At 41.3% G+C, this 16,944-nt stretch overlaps 1 protein-coding gene across 4 annotated transcripts in view; it reads left to right on the plus strand.

The window, feature by feature from the left end:
- Nucleotides 1-16,944, plus strand: part of slc8a4b (solute carrier family 8 member 4b) — a 126,650-nt gene that overhangs the window by 93,953 nt on the left and 15,753 nt on the right. For all 4 annotated transcript variants that reach the window (XM_030722514.1, XM_030722515.1, XM_030722516.1 and 1 more), the window contains exons 12-13: nucleotides 11,424-11,530; nucleotides 16,158-16,282. In XM_030722514.1, coding sequence (XP_030578374.1) covers nucleotides 11,424-11,530; nucleotides 16,158-16,282 — 232 coding nt within the window. The remainder of the gene's footprint in view (nucleotides 1-11,423; nucleotides 11,531-16,157; nucleotides 16,283-16,944) is intronic.

The following is a 16,944-nucleotide window of genomic DNA, read 5'->3' on the forward strand; positions in this document are numbered from 1 at the left end:
ATAATTACTCATCTCTGTCCACTTTCTGTGCATCATATATGCAGGGACTGATGAGTTTGGAGTCTGGCTGTACTCAGAACTGACTTGCCTGACTGAACTGGATTTCAACCTATATTCAAATTCTTTTTAATGCATTTATACTTGTTTTTATTTGCTATTTGCTAATTATTTAACCCAACCAAGAGGCAAGAAGAGACTAAATTGGATCCTGGCTACTTCTCTCATCAATACAAAAATGCTTAGTGTGCAGAGGGCTTTACTTTTTCAACCTTCAGTTACTTAGTCAGTCAGTTCTGGATATCTCAGAGATAGATATCCTGAGCCAGTCTAGGTAAACTATCAAAATCTGTAGCTGACTGCTGTTCTCTCTTTTGCACTATAATCAAATTTTTGTAATCCTGTTAGTTGTTGTTGTGTCCAGTACCATCCTGGCAGCCATCTGAAGATCTGTTTACGATATATGTTCTCCTTCTTGGCTTCTTTGGTCTTGCTTTATTTTAAAGAGTCAAGCAGCCAGACCTCTGGCTTTCATTTTCCAAGTTTTACCCCTTTAAACAAAAATATTTTACCATCTTGATTTTACTGCATAGTGGCAATTCCCTCACTGAGCGAGTGCATGCATGAAAGAGAGATTTAGTGGTTCCACCAGAAGGCACAATTGTAAAACTGGAGTGTGTATATAAATCAAACTCACTCAAGAAAATGAGTTGTTAGCTGCTGCAGTTCTCTAAGATGCTCTTTCTCCAAAAATATGGTGAACTGTCTTTTAGTGCCTGAAACAACACACACACACACACCTAGACCTAGACGCACAAACACAACCTGTGGTTACAAATCAAAAGCAGAAATGGAGCCAGGAGAAAATGGAAAGATATGGAGACAAAGATATGAAGAGAGGTTTTGTCCATTAAGTAATGCAATGAGGTCTCAACTAATCAAATCAAACTGTCACTCAGTCCCTCGCTTCTGTAAGAACTTTAGAGCCGCGTGCAAACACACAGGCGCACCGCGATGGTATAAAACTTATCCATTAAATTGATTTACAGCTCACTTGGTTCTGTTTGGGTTTTTTCAGCAATACCTTCTGTTGACCTTTTTTCTTCCCACTCCATCCTTCTAAGTCTCTATTTCTGGCAGTGCAAGTTGTGTGTTCAGTGAACCTGGTATGTGTCTGTTTTTGGTGTCAGTCTGTTGACAGACCGGGGCGTCGAGGCAATGGTCTGACAGAGGAACTTTCTGGGGAGCAGGCGTCAAAAAGTAACAGAGTAGAAATGTAGAGGGAAGACGAGAGGAAAGGGACGGATTTAAGACTCTGTATAAAAGAAGTATCTCATAAATTTAAGACATTAGCTCACACTGGTAGCTGTAGGTTATCACAATTTGTGATAGTCTACCTGCAGTGTTGGACATTGAATTGTTTTGAGTGTTTGTATCTTGCATCATCCGGAGTGAATTTTTCTTGTGCTTTGTGTAAATTCTTATGGCAGTGATTCTGCCATGGAGGAAGACCACAGATCCCTCAGAACAAGTGGATGGTGCAATGATTGACCCTAAACCACATGATCACAGGCTCAGCTCATCCTTGTTGGTGCCTCATTAGCAGATGTGTACAGTCAGTAGTTCATCTGAGGCTGTAGTTACCTCATTTTAAGACCTGCAGATTATTTTTATTATGCCCTGCTATTTAAAACCTTAGAACGGACCAGGGGCGTACTTTCTTTTTAGCATGACTATATGTGGGTGTACATTGTTTTGTGTTTTTCTTCTCCTCAGTATCTCTCCTATTTAAAATGTTAAAATATCTGCTATATGTTTTATGAGGACCTTGAAGGAGGCCACAAGCCAAAAAACGCAATTCAAGGAATAAAGTTGTGAACCTGAAACCTCTATTCTGTTTCACAATACAAGAAATACATAGAAACAGGGCAAAGTTTTAAGCATTTAATTCTTTGTTGTGTAATTAATTGTTATGTGATGCGATACTTTATGATGGTGATGTCACACGGTTTCGTTGATTTCTGCATTTTCACAATTTTTACCTCAGCATTACAATGAAAATAGTTTCAGGAGTTTATTTTATCATGTTTGTAGCTTCATCCAGTGAATAAATGAAGTTCATTAAGTTTCCCCAGAGCAGTGTTGCTGCTGACTCTGGAATCTTTGCACAAGCACCCATTGCTCAAAAACTTTGTTTTAACTAACAAGGATGGTGTTAAAGGCCTAATCCTTAATATCAGTTACAGGTACATCCAAATGGATAAATGAATGCTAATGCTGGGATAGGTTCTAGCCTCCTGTGACCCGGAGCAGAGCTGATTATAACAGGAACGGATGGGTGAATTTATCATAGTACAGTAGAAGAAAGGGGAGGAAAGAACTCGCATGAAATGACCTTAAGTGATGAAAGTCAGAGCAATACATGAGAGTGGGGCAGAGTGGGGTGGTGCGTGTGTGTGTGTGTGTGTGTGTGTGTGTGTGTGTGTGTGTGTGTGTGTGTGTGTGTGTGTGTGTGTGTGTGTGTGTGTGTTGGGGGGGCAAAGAAGAAGGAAAAAAAAGAAATGGGTTAAAAATGGAGAGAGGAGGGCACAGATGGGAGTGCTGCTATAGCCAGCACCAGCTATGAATAATGAAGGCGCTACAGTGAGTGCACTCATGTGTATGTGTGTTGGTGTGTCATGTGAAATGTGAAATGTGTAATTTGGCTCAATTAAAGCGTACTATGCTGATGAATGCCCAGGTATTTGTTGGAACATGTTTTCATGCATATCCTGCTTGGTTGAGCCCAATTGTTTGCATGTTTGCATCTGTGTGTGTTTGTGTGTGTGTGTGTGTGTGTGTGTGTGTGTGTGTGTGTGTGTGTGTGTGTGTGTGTGTGTGTGTGTGTGTGTGAGAGAGAGAGAGAGAGAAAGAGAGAGAATTTGTATCACTACTGAAGCATGAAGCCATATGGGGGTGGCTGCCTGTCTGTTTGCACAAACTACAATCTGTGTAATGCGTGTGTGACGCAAAACTGTGTCTGTGGACACTACATGTGTGTGTGTGATCGTTATGTGATTATTGGAGTCCTTTTCATAATGGGCAACAATCACATTAGTAGTTTCCAGTTTTGCAGTCTGCTTGTAGGGTTGTCCAGCATAAGATCTCAGATAGAGTGTAATGCAGTTCTGCAGTAGAACTGCAGGGAAAGAGAAGACTGCTAATAAGTAAACAAGGACACGAAGGATGCAGGCTTTGATTTTGAAAAGAAAGAAATACCTTTACTGTATTTGTTAGACCACAGGGAAACACTGCGTGCCAATTCAAATAAAATTATTTAATGCTGTTGCAACTGAGGTATGGAAGCCCATTTCTGCCACTTGGAAAAAAAATGAATGAAGTCACACAATGTGTCATAGTGAGAAAGCTTCTTTGCTGTTATAAGATTCTTCATAGTTACAAAGTAGTAAGCCATAGTTATTTTATTTCTAAGGGCAGGATTGAGGAAGGTCATTAATAACTAAACATGGATGGAAAGAATTCAGGTTTAAAAAAATCCTCTGTCTTTCTTTGGAACAGGAGGAGGACAAAGAGCCTGTTGGTGTGTGAGGAGTACTTTTTGATGTTAGGGATTCTCAATACTCAGTGCTTGCAATCAATAATTTTCACATGGTTTTTGGTTAGTGTTTGTACATCTTTGTCCTCCTCCATCTGGCTAGTTTACAAACCCCAGAGAACAACTTGTCCTTGCAATAACTTCTGCATAGGAGACCTCCTTGTTCCTCCTGCAGACACAGCTCCAGCTTTGTGAGCTCTCTTTTTTTGGCTTAGTTTCTTCTCTTTCGGTCTGGGCACTGATGCTATGTGGAATCTCAGGCTAAGTCTTGGCCACAAGACACATTAAAGGCTTGAGGCAGTACCTATGATGCTGCAGGCCACCAAGACAACCTTAACATCCACATCCATCAAGACCTCTGTGCCCTGCCAGGTGTCAGGCACAGCCTCTACAGTGTGGCTCTGAGTGGAAGGCAAAGTTCTTCAAGTGGTTTAAGGAACAATCACCTCTTCAATGGCCTGTTTTTTTTTTTTTTTTTTTGCTGCTGCTGCTGCTGCTGCTGCAGTTTGTAGAAGTTTTTATCTCAGGCTTTTTAAACGCTCCATTGAATGGTGGGTTCTTTCTCTAAAGCTCTGTCTGTGATCACTTCTGCTTTAACAGTCTCCAACCAGAAGCTGAGGGGGGTTTGAGGATTTGAATTCCTGCTTTAAGATGCACCCCATCATTGTTGGAGACAAGTCTTTGGTCTCCACTGACATGCTACCCTGTCAGACTGTCGTCAAGCATCAGAGATGCATTTTCTGCCACCTTATAGAAATCATCAATGAAGCATTTTTTGTCCACCCACACAACACCCCGGCTGGATAGACAAGACTGTGAGAGGCGTCGCTGGTGCTTTATGATCTCCTCATCTGTGATCTAGGGGAAAGATTTCTGCAAGATTTTTGGTATTTCCACTCAGACATTTCGAGGCAGACTCAGAGAAAAACTGAGAACAATTGGCCTTCACCATCACTAGGCGTCTGGGAGGGAGTGGACTATCCTGCAGGCTTAGCCTTAGTGACTGCAGAGTGGATAGGAGGCTGGGAAAATGAGGGAGGAGATGTGCAGCAGCTCAGTGCTGGCGCAGGCCTGAGCCGAATGGTGTAATCCATTATAGGGCGAAACTCTTCCCTAACCCTACGTTTTGAGAAAGGTGAAAATGTAAATGGTTTTTGATGTGTGTCCTTTAGAATTATTATTATTTTACATATTCTGATTGCCTAGAGTTAGAGTTAGGGTTGCTGTTGTTTATCCATTAATGTGCACATAATACCTTATTATTCTTCAATTTTGCAAATTGTACTTTATCATCATGGATATCCGTGTGTGTGTGTGTGTGTGTGTGTGTGTGTGTGTGTGTGTGTCTTGTCACACTAAATGAACTCAGTGTGTATTAAGTTGTAACCCCTCACATCTCAGCAGACTCTATGCATTACTCATATTTCTCTTCCAGGCTTTTTCCTCTCTGTCACCTCCTTTTTCTCTGTTTCATCCCTCTCTCACTTCCTCCACCACTCGTACATCTGAAGAGTCTCTTCAGCTCCCTTTGCACTTTCCTTATCTCTCTGTATCCGCTTACCTCTGTCTTTCCTCACCCGTGTCACTGTCACTTCATGGTTACTTATTGCTGCTACACTTGCTCCCCCTTCCATCAGAGCACACTGAGGTTTGCTGTGATTGTGGTGGCAGATTTATCTTTTTAATTAATTTTGTTGTGTTTTGTTTTGTTTTAGGAACATTGATTTTTGATTTCAGATGGAAGTTGACAAGAGTGTGATGTTAAATTACAGCTAATAAAAGTGGAATATAGTGCCACTGCCAGAAAATAAAGCTCACGCTAAGTCAGAGTGTTTGGTTAAAGCATTGGATTCATAGCAGGGCTCATCCTGTTATAATTATTTTCAAAATGCATGATTTAATTCAAGTTTTTGCCATTTCTGAATGATCCAAACTTTGACAAAACTCTTGCAAACCTGTAAGAGCTACAAAAAAAAAGGTTTAACAATGTCTGTGTAATCTTTTACACAACACGGCATTACCGTGTCATCTGTAAAATCACCTGAAAAATATGAAATATAACCAAGCAGCATTAAAAAGCATATTTACAGCCTCGTTCAAAAAAGTCCCAAACCACTGGGTGACGTCATGGTGGTTACATCCATCTTTTATGTCCAGTCTACGAATATAACAACTCTAATCTCTCTTCCCTCTAGTCCTCATAAATAGATTAGCATGTCGTTATCAGTGGGATTTTTCCCTCCTTCCCCACCCCCCCCCACATCTGATTAAACAATATTTTAATTTCTTCTCCAACACTGCTCGAGAGTTGGCCACTTGTGCTGATGTGATGCTGGAAATAGCCAGTTATCCATCTGCTGTTGCCTTGCCAGCTCGCCAGTGATAAAAATGGACTTCTCTTCCCCTCCATCACTCTCTCGCTGCCCTTCCTCCACCCTCCATATATGTTTCCCACTCCATTTCTTTCTCCCTCTCACTCTCTGCTGAAGCAAAGCCTATTTCTGCATTATAGTCAACATGGCTGACAGTGAAACAAACGATGACACAGCCAGGTGGAAATGAGCACTCTTTCTTCCTCTCTGCTTGTCAGACGCAGATGGATTGTAGTGATGAAGATTTTAGAGTCTTGAGTGAAATAGTCCAGAAAGAGACCAAACTGATTAAATTTCCCTAGAAGCGCCAAATCTTCTACATGACATGCACAAATAACAATTAAACAGATGTATTACACATCAGAGAAATACTTTATAAACTATAAAAATTGCTCTGCCGTGTAAAGTGAAGATAAACAGTGCATTTAATCAGTAGTTTTGTGAAATCTCTTCATTTAAAGCAGTGGTCCCCAACCTTTTTTGAGCCGCGGACCGGTTTAGTGTTAGAAAATATTTCCACGGACCGGCTTTAAGGTGTGGCGAATAAATACGTCAAAATAAATGATACGACCATAACCAAGTGTGATATTTTCTACGTATAATAATAAAAAACGGGAATCCACTTTGTATTCGTATGCAACTCTATCAGCAGCGTTCTCGTAACATCCCGCCTCAACATGAATAACAGGCTCTCTGCCCACAGCGCTCCCTGGTCAGCTGTTAGAGCCATGGTAAAACATGCCTTCAAAATAAGATACACCGCAAAAACAAATACAGTAGAAATCACCTCAGTCGGATTCAAATGGCCCAGTTTGGGGTCTATTATCGAATTTCGCTGCAATGGCTTCTGCTTCATCTATGAATTTGCTTCTGCAAATTTTATAATCTGAAATTTTACTCGTAAGTGCAAGTTTGTAGCTTACACTTGCCACGATTATCCCCGGTGAAATGAACTGATATAAACACTAAAACAATTTCCAGGCGTTGTTAGTGTGTGTGTAGTTGTGCACGAACGAGCCGATGCATGGAAGTGGGCGGACAGGAGCTGAGGAGGGTTTTAGCGCTAAACTCATCCAGTTTATGCGATCACATTTAACTGGAAATTTATTACAATGGGACCAGATTTTTCATCCGAGGTAGGTGAATATCCGACGGATTTATGTGATGATTTTATTTGAATTAATGTTAGGAAAATCAGGACCTGCAGATGCCATCCAACTAGAGCGAAACCCCGATTTGTGCGACTTCGACTTAGGTGATTTTTACTGTATAAAGCGCATGAAAAATACAACTCACCATAACACTGAATCAGTGTAAGCCCCCTGAGCTTGTTTCTCTGATACTCATTTTTGCTGGCTTCTGGTTTGACTGGGTTCGGCCGATTTCACATGGAGCGTGGCTGCAGAGCCGTGGTGTCAAGCGCTGGAGAGTCAGTTTGATGGCTGGGTCTACCTCACTGCTATCCCCGGTGTTGATAAATAAAAATGGTAAATGGACTAGTTCTTACATAGCGCTTTTCTACTCTTGTTGAGCACTCAAAAATTTAAAGAAGCGTTATGTAGGTCAACCAACCGATTTCGTTAGACAGGCCTGAAGCTTCTGGGTTTAATTTTAGCGGTGACGTATCATGTGAGCAGAAACGTCTTGACACGTCAAGAGGAAGTCATGGAGGGAAGTAACGGAGCGAATCCGCCCATTTTTCAAAATAAAATATAGTTTAGGCGCAGATAAGTAAAACGGAAATAATTTAAGTTATTTATTCTTTATGTGCGGACCGGTACCGGTCCACGGCCCGGGGGTTGGGGACCTCTGATTTAAAGTGAAACATACTTGGAAGCATAGTGCGTTCTTTCTTTGCTTGACCTTCTGCTGTGAGGCAGATAAAGTATCTTCCTTGCTTGGCCTTGTCGTATTTAACCACTTTTATTTTTTATGGTCTTAAGAATAATAATCCTCTATTACTTACTTCTCTATGTGTCATTGTGGAGACCTACTACTGTAGTTTTAACTGCTCTCCCTGGCTTGTGTTTCCACGTATGTGTTTGGAAGGGCGGGAATGTTCCAGGACTGAGCCATACCACCAAATATAGTTTGCTGCGGATGGAACAGTCAGCTTTTGATTATAGCTGTCCTGACTGAACTGTGTTTGATTCGGTCAGACAATTCAGTTTGAAATGTTTGGTTTTTTCTTTTTTTTTTTACAACAAGCAGCAACAAAGAGTTTTAAGTATAAGCTCTGACCTGACTGTGGTGCAAAGCAGAGGCAGACATAGGAAATTAGCAACTTAGATAGACCACCAGAATTAAAGGGAATGCCCTTGATGGAAGGTGATTAGGGTGTGTGTTGTGTATGTATGTAGGAATGCTAGGATCAGGTTGAGGTCTAGACTTTGCAGCACCTTCGTGCTTTTATTTTCCAGCCATTCTGTTGTAGATTTGCTGCCGTGGTTGGGATCATTGGCTTCTTTCACAACCCAATTTCAGCCAAGCTTTACAGTAGATGTTGGACAGATAGCCTCTCATTTGACTCTTGAATACTTTGGTATAGAGAGGAGTTCATGGTCGACTCAGTGATTGCAAGGTTCCCAGATCCTGTGGCTGCAAAACAAGCTCAAATCATCACCCCTCCACCACCGTGCTGACAGTTGGCATGAGGTGTTTGTGCTGATATGCTGTGTTTGGTTTCTGCCAAGTGTGGTGCTGCCCATTATGGCCAAACATCTCCACTTTGGTCTTGTCTCTCCAAAGGACATTGTTCCAGATGTCTTGTGGTTTGTTCAGATGCAACTTTACAAACTCAAGTCATTCTGTTCTTTTTGAAGAGAAGAGGCTTTCTCCTGGATCCCCTTCCAAACAAGCCATAGTTGTTCAGTCTTTTTCTAATTGTGCTGGGACGTCCACTTCTGGGAAGATGTGGTAACAAACACATGAATGCTCCAAGCCAGCAAACTGACATCACTGCTGATTTATAGAGGTGCTCAATCAAGTGTATTTGATTAGCAGCACCGGGCTGCTACTGACCTGCTTAATTCCTATTGAAACAGGGAGGGTGTACTTAGTTTTTCACATGACTGTAGAGCACAGGCTTTGCTACCAACAGAAACTTGATTACATATAAGAAAAGATCACAACTATAGCCACACTGTTGGGTTTTTGAACACCAAAGGTACCATGGAGCAATTCTTTTTTATAAGTAGCTCCTGTTTGGGTTCTGCAGCTACACACACACAAGGAAACACAGATACGACGGCACGCTGGTGATGCAAAATAGGGTTTAATCCCGGGATCCGGGATTCCCGGGAAATGCGATCAGAACAATTTCCCGTTTCCCGGGAAACGTTAGACGGGAAACCGGGAAAAAAGTCGCGCGCGTCGATTTGACTTTCAGAAAGAAAAGAAAGCTTCAGAATGTTAAATTTAAGGAAATATTGAGAGAAGGGTTCGTTTAATGCGAAAAGCATTACTCTTCATTTCAGGCACGTTCAGCCTCCGTTTAAGGCTTCAGCCTTCATCTCAAGCGTTTAATAGAGGTATTACACAGTTGTACTTTTTTCCTCTTTAATTTGTTGAAATCGTAGGCAATGTGTTTACCCTAAGGTATTTTGTATTATATAATTTCATATTATTATATATTGTTATATTGCATTATATAGCCTATAAAATATGCCTGCCCTGAACAATAAAGAAATATCTGTTTAACTTCGAGTGTTTCTTTTCCTCGTTTGCAGCCGCTTACTAACAATCATGAATTAGGATACGGGCCTAATGGGTGAAGAAATGATCATGAAATAGATTGCTTTAACATATTTCGCTTTTAAAATGGAGTTGAGTAAAATGTATATTTTTTAGGCTATAATGATTGGCCAGTTTTTCAATAGACGATTCACAGCGAACCTACTTTAACCCTCAGACACGGTGTTATAAATTTGCTGTTGCCAGAATGGCAATGACCAAGTCGTAGTGCATTACTCAAGGCCCTGTGTTATGCCATATTATAGTGTAGTACGGTAGTTAACTTTTCAATGACTATTACAGCGTTCCACTGGTGGAGATATAGCGCAACAGATGTCGCCACGACAGCGTGGCTGAGCCTTTATCAATGCTGTGGAGATGAACCGTATTATTTTGCACCAGCAGTTGTAAAATATCTTGGTATAATTCCATGTACAATGGAGGAATATTCGAATTATATTTGTTAAGGGAGTGTTGAGGAACGATACAACACCGCATAGCTCGAGCACTCGAATGCCGAGATGTAGGTTTTATTGCATTAATCAAGCCGACGTTACCCCCTACTGGGCATAACAGGACATAGCTGGAAAGCTACCTCTACAATATCAGAATAGGTTAAGGCCGACACAGGCTACAGAAGGCCTAATTAAAATAAAAAAATAAATAAACTTTTTCCTGGGATTCCCGGGAAATGGCTCGTCATTTCCCGGGATTTGATTCATGTCATTTTCGGGAAAAATATTAAACCCTAATGCAAAACTCTTGCCTGTAGTTAATTTCCCTCTTTTCCACTGACACTTGCTGAAAGTAACATGCAAAAAGACAAAGCTATGCAGTATGTGGAGACAGCGAAGAAAACAGCAAGCCAGCAAATATGAATGCGCACACCGTGCGATTTAAAAAATTCACATCGCCTCTGCAAGTGCTTCATGTGGAAGAAAATGAATTGAAGGGATTTGTCAGATACACACAATGTGTTTTAGTGAGTGACTGTAATTTTTGTTAGTTTACAGTGAAACTCCACATGAAAAGTAATGAAAGGTTTCAGTCAGTCCTGTTAAAATCCCATCACATTTACAGTCTAGTTTGCTACAAATGGGTCACGCACTTCCTGAACTGATACTGAACTGTACTTTTGGACACAACCTGCAGGTTGCAGACCCATTCTTTGTGGACTATATGGGCTTTTCTTTATGAAAACATTAAAATCATGGTTAACATGTATCAATATTCCATCTTTAGTAACACAGGCAGTATTAAGAAGTGCTCCAATTGCTATTTTGAAAATCTCCATACCTTTTTTTTTTTCTTTCATTTGCACATCCCCTCAAAACTCTTTGCACTCACTGCATTTTAGGTGCTCCCCTGGGTGCTCATAATTGAAAATATCTCACTAGTTGTTGTGGTGTGCTGTCATCGAAAACAAAAACAAAAAAAGTCAAACCTTGGGAGGCAGCTTTTTCCTCCAAGAGGAATCCAAAGGGGGACAAACCTCTTTCCTAACTGTTAAGGATAGATAGTAAAATGAGTACCCACGCCAGTGTTTTTCATGTAGGGGCAGCAGGAATGACCTAATGTCTGATTACAACCTATCAGGGTGAGAGTTTTAATAGACCGGTCCTTTTGCCAAGAGCAGCCTCTTGCTATGATGGAGAACATAAAACGCACTTAAATTATCTGGACTGCACACAGTGAGCCTCGTCTTCTGTTTTTTATTTTTCCAACAGGAAGGTCATTGAGGTGAAAATCATTGATGATGAAGAGTATGAGAAGAACAAGACCTTCACCATCGAGCTGGGAGAGCCTGTTCTGTTGGAGATAGGACAGAAACATGGTGGGTCTGTGTGTCTGTGCATGTGCATGTGTGTGTGTGTGTGCATGTGTGTGTGTAGCTGTTCAAAGAGAATATCAAGAAGTCAGGAGGGAGAGCAGGAACAAGGAAAGAGTGACAGACAGAATAACGTCTTTATAGTATTTATCAGCAAACAGGCCCAGTGCACATCTGTCGTTTAGAGGCAAGGTGAGACCGGCATTGATTACCTGAAGCCTCCAGTCTAAACTCACATTAACTGTGGAAACATTTCACTTTGAGCCACTGAGAATGTGACTTGGAAAGGATTTCAAAAACACTGGCCCTGAGCTGTGGTGTGTTTTTGAAATAATTGTGTCACAGAGGGGGTTGGAGTAAGAACTTATCCCAATCAGCATGGGCTCTGCTTAATTATTATCACCATAAGGAGGTTTAGTGTATGCAGCATGTACAGTACAAAATCCAAAAAGCTTCTTGTTCTTGTTGTCTGGAGTCACTGTAGCATTGCAGTGCGGTCACAGATGGAACACAATTTGCAGTTTATTCATGGCAAATGAGCCACTTTGATCAGCTTCTTTCCCCCTCGTCCTGTCCTTTCCTACTTTAAAATCCACACAGAGCTTCAAAATCAAAGAATCTAAAACATTTAAGACCTCCTGGTTCTTTTTTTTTATTTAAAGTATGTAGGAAGCTTTAGATGAAAATTTAAAAGGCTCGTTACACCAGACGGACAGCTGATCTCCGCTGGGTGACTCAAGGCTGAAGAGAACCAATGCTCAAAGTTAATAAGTCAGTTCTGTCTCTCACTTCTGTTAAAGCAAGGAGCAAGGAGGCCCGAGCCACATCCCTGTTTTACAGGTGTCACAACCAATGAGTTCAAGTTTTTTCTAACAATTTTTCACCACGTTTATTCGTGGCCTTATAGACCTGCCAGCCAATTAAACAGACCTGTTTTATCTGTCTGGAAACACACACAGAGGCTCTTCTTAAAGAGTCCATAATTTAGATGTCACACAGGAGGAGCCTGCAGCATGCCGCATGCTGTGGCATGTTTCATTCCAGAGAAATATGATAATTCTGTCACAGAGCGAGTAGACTGGCAAACACTGTGTCACATACTGTACATAGCTTTTCAATTATAGTGGGGCAGACGCTGATAACAGTTCAATTAATGACTTGCTGTGTGTATTTGAAGTGTGAGTGAGTGCGGAGACCTACAGAATGGGGAGGGATGCTGCAATATACATCAAGTGCACAATAGAGAGGTCAGAGAAAATGTAAAGTCTTTGAGGATAAAGCTTGCATTTCCCATGTGGCACATCAGGGTTTCAAGATTCGCATTTACATAATATTCTTTCACAACCCGCAGCATACATTGTCTGACCGAGATCTCGGTAATAAATCACAATGCTGTGGTCTCTGCTAAGAATAATGAAAAAAAGGTACATGGCTCTAAGATGATGTCTGAAATCTGTCAAATTAAAAGATTAAGCAAACAAATACATGGAGAAACCTCAGGGCAAGATTTGCTGATTTATTTGAGTAACATGCCTGCCCAAAACTAGAGTGCCTGTGCTAACATTTAAAAGTGGACCTATTATGGTCATTTTCCAACTCTGTATTTTTTTTATTTTTGGCTTTACACGATTCACTGTTTAAAATAATGCTTTTTAGCTTATACATGGGGCCTTGCAGGGACAGAAGCTAAAACAAGCTGTTTTAGCTTCTGTCCCTTTAAGTCTCCCCATTGGTTATCCCCCCTAAACAGAAGGTATGAACCACAGGTGGGTGTGGCTTCTATGCTCACAGACAAAGCTATGTGACTGAGATGACCACATTAGGGATAGCCACTCTCTATGACATCGTAGTAGTGAAAAACTGTCTGAGACAGAGTGTTTAAAGCAGTCTGAAGCCATGAAGCCTGAGATTTTAGCTACAGGGATTTCGCGTACATAACCTGGCCTCTATTTGAAGCTGTGTTACAGGTTAACTTTATTCTGTTATTTTATTGTCTATTTTCTGTTCTGCTTTAAAAAAAAATGTATATATATCGACTATATTGCCAAAAGCATTCACTCACCCATCCAAATCATTGAATTCAGGTGTTCCAGTCACTTCCATGGCCACAGGTGTATAAAACCAAGCACCTAGGCATGCAGACTGCTTCTGACTGCTTTCATTCTTTGTGAAAGAATGGGTCAGTTAAGGAGCTCAGTTAATTCCAGCATGGTATCATGATAGGATGCCACCTGTGCAACAAGTCCAGTTGAGAAATTTCCTCACTCCTAAATATTCTACAGTCAGGTGTAGTGGTATTATAACAAAGATTGGGAATGACAGCAACTCAGCCAAAAAAGTGGCAGACCACGTAAAATCACAGAGCGCACAGAGGTCACCAACTTTCTGCAGAGTCAATCGCTACAGACCTCCAAACTTCATGTGGCCTTCAGATTAGCTCAAGAAGAGTGCACAGAGAGCTTCATGGAATGGGTCTCCATGGCTGAGCAGCTGCATCCAAGCCTTACATCACCAAAACACAACAGAAAGTGTCAGATGCAGTGGTGTAAAGCACACTGCCACTGGACTCTAGAGCAGTGGAGATGTGCTTTCTGGAGTGAAGAATCACACTTCTCAATCTAACAGTCCAATGGACCAGTCTGGGTTTGGTGGTTGCCAGGAGAACAGTACTTGTCTGACTGCATTGTGCCAAGTGTAAAGTTTGGTGGAGGGGGGATTATGGTGTGGGGTTGTGTTTCAGGAGTTGGGCTCGGCCCCTTAGTTCCAGTAAAAGGAACTCTTAATATTTCAGCATACCAAGACATTTAGGACAATTTCATGCTCCCAGTTTTGTGGGAACAGTTTGGGGGATGGCCCCTTCCTATTGCACCAGTGCACAAAGCAAGGACCATATAAAGACATGGATGAGTCACTTTGGTGTGGAAGATCTTGACTGGCCTGCACGGAGTCCTGACCTCAACCCAATAGAACACCTTTGGGATGAATTAGAGAGGAGACTGTGAGCCAGGTGTTCTCATCCAGCATCAGTGTCTGACCTCACAAATGTGCTTCTGGAAGAATGGTCAAAAATTGCCATAAACACTCCTAAACCTGTGGAAAGCCTTCCCAGAAGAGTTGAAGCTGTTTTCACTGCAAAGAGTGGGCCGACATCATATTAAACCCTATGGATTAAGAATGGGATGCCACTCAAGTTCATGTGCGTACGAAGGCAGACGAGTGAATACTTTTGGCAATATATTATATTTGTGGCTTTCTCAGGATTCATGCCCTCCAAACCAGCCGCAAATAAAGGTGGAAAGTGTTGATAGTTCCACGGTTTGTTGTGACACTTGATAAAACATTACACATACCATTTTATATTTTCACTACCATTTTAGTCAGAATTTTCATCTTTTTTTTTTTGCATTTTTTGGCCACAGCGGCTTTTTGCTAGCAGTGGAGAGAGACAGGAAATGGGGGAAAGATATTGGGGAAGACACACGGGCAAATTGGCGACAGGCCGGGACGCGAACCCGCGCCGCGGCATATGTATGTGGTCGCCGGCTTCACCACTAAGCCACCCAGGCGCCCCAAAATTTTCATCTTAATTCTTTACAAATGTCTCATAGTTAAACAAATAATTGAACACAATGAACAGTCTTTCCAGTGAAAGCAAGGAATGAATTCAAACAGGTTGTTTTTTTTAATAACTTTTCATTTACATTGTGACTTGGGTAAAGTCACGTTTAGGTAAGAATATCAAACTTCAAAGGAGGCAGAGCTCATGAGTGGAGTCTCCAGGGATCTGTCATTTTAAAGGCAAACAATATTCAGCACATATGAATTGCTGAAATAGAGGTAGTGGTATATTTCTCAGTGGTTTGTAATGATTTTTTGCTTTAAAAAAGCAGGAGTCAGCTTTGGATTCTGGCAAATAGCTCCCTGAGTTGAGCTTGACTGTAGCCAGGATGAAATGAATCCCATATGTGGTGTTTTGGCCTTTATTCTTTTTAAAAACCATTACAAAAATGTTAGTGTGTGAGTAAATAGAGCAGTAATGAAGAAGTTTCAAAATAAAAGACCATAAAGGCATTGACCAGGGTCCTGGCAAGGCACGTCCACCAAAGCCTAAAGGTTTGCTATCTGCAATATGTTTGCTAGTGGACAGTCCCCTCCCTTTTATTTTGAAAGTTAAGTCACTGCTAACCAACTAGCCCTCGCCCTTTCATATTTTGTGTTTCTCTACCACCAGGCGGGCAGGCTGCTGCTGTTGTGGCTGTCCTCAGTATCATTTGGCTGCGTTGCCTGAGAGTTGGACAGACTCCACCTCTACCTTCTCAGTTTGCCACTGGCAGATGTAGTGGAGAACTTGTCAAAAAAATTCATGCTTAGTTCAGAGAGGAATGCATGCACGCATGCAGCTACACCACAAATAGAATCTAATTCTGTGTGAGAAGCAGAGGTTGTTGGAAAATTCTCTTTGTCCTCCAGAATACTGAGACTCTGACCTCTACGTCCCCAAATAGCTCCGTGTCATAGCTAGAGCCTGGTGCTGACTATATTTGCATCTGGAAATGTAAATTAATCTGAAGTCCTGTTTGTTAAGAATGAAAGTCTCAGCACTAATGGTCTGTTCATCTCTACTGTCACCTAGGTGACTCCAATGAAAACAAGCCATTGGTGGGGGCAGAGGAGGAAGAAGTGGCCAAGATGGGCTGTCCCAGTTTGGGTGAACACACACAGCTAGAAGTGGTCATAGAAGAGTCCTATGAGTTCAAGGTAAGTAAGTAAGTAAGTAAGTAAGTAAGTGTGTGTGTGTGTGTGTGTGTGTGTGTGTATGTGTGTGTGTGTGTGTGCGTGTGTGTGTGTGTGTGTTGTACTAACATTCTCTTTACCAGAGCAGGTGTATGTGAGCATTTCCCTTAACTTTTCTCTCTGATCAGATACATTTTAAGTCTTGCTGGGTTGCTATCAAGCAGGTTGCTTTTATACATTTACAAAAAGTAAATGTCATTAATTTTGCAGTGGATGCAGAATATTGCCTTCTCTGATGATGATACTGATTTTAAAAAAAAGAAAGAAAGAAAAAAGACCTGCAATATTCACAGTACATTTTCATAGTATTTAAGTACTTAAGTTAAGTATTTAACAGGCCCAAAACAAGCCTGGCTTTGTCATTTCATAAATATTTCACACTGGGATGAGGGCCTTCCAAGATTTGATCAGTTTCTAACTTAGACAAGCACCATCATCACGTGTGTGCAGCCCAGGGTTCCCTGTGGCTTTACTCTCCTTGGACCCCCTAAGTAGAGATGCCTGTCTCCTGTTTGTGTACATTGTCATCACATTGTGTTGATTGTGTTACTTCATTTTTTTCTGTCATGTTTATTTTTTCCTCTAATTTTTTTTTTTTTTTTTTTTTTTGGTCTTGAAATGTTACC

This window comes from Archocentrus centrarchus (assembly GCF_007364275.1).
Source record: "Archocentrus centrarchus isolate MPI-CPG fArcCen1 chromosome 18 unlocalized genomic scaffold, fArcCen1 scaffold_23_ctg1, whole genome shotgun sequence".
In the NCBI taxonomy this organism is placed as follows: domain Eukaryota; kingdom Metazoa; phylum Chordata; class Actinopteri; order Cichliformes; family Cichlidae; genus Archocentrus; species Archocentrus centrarchus.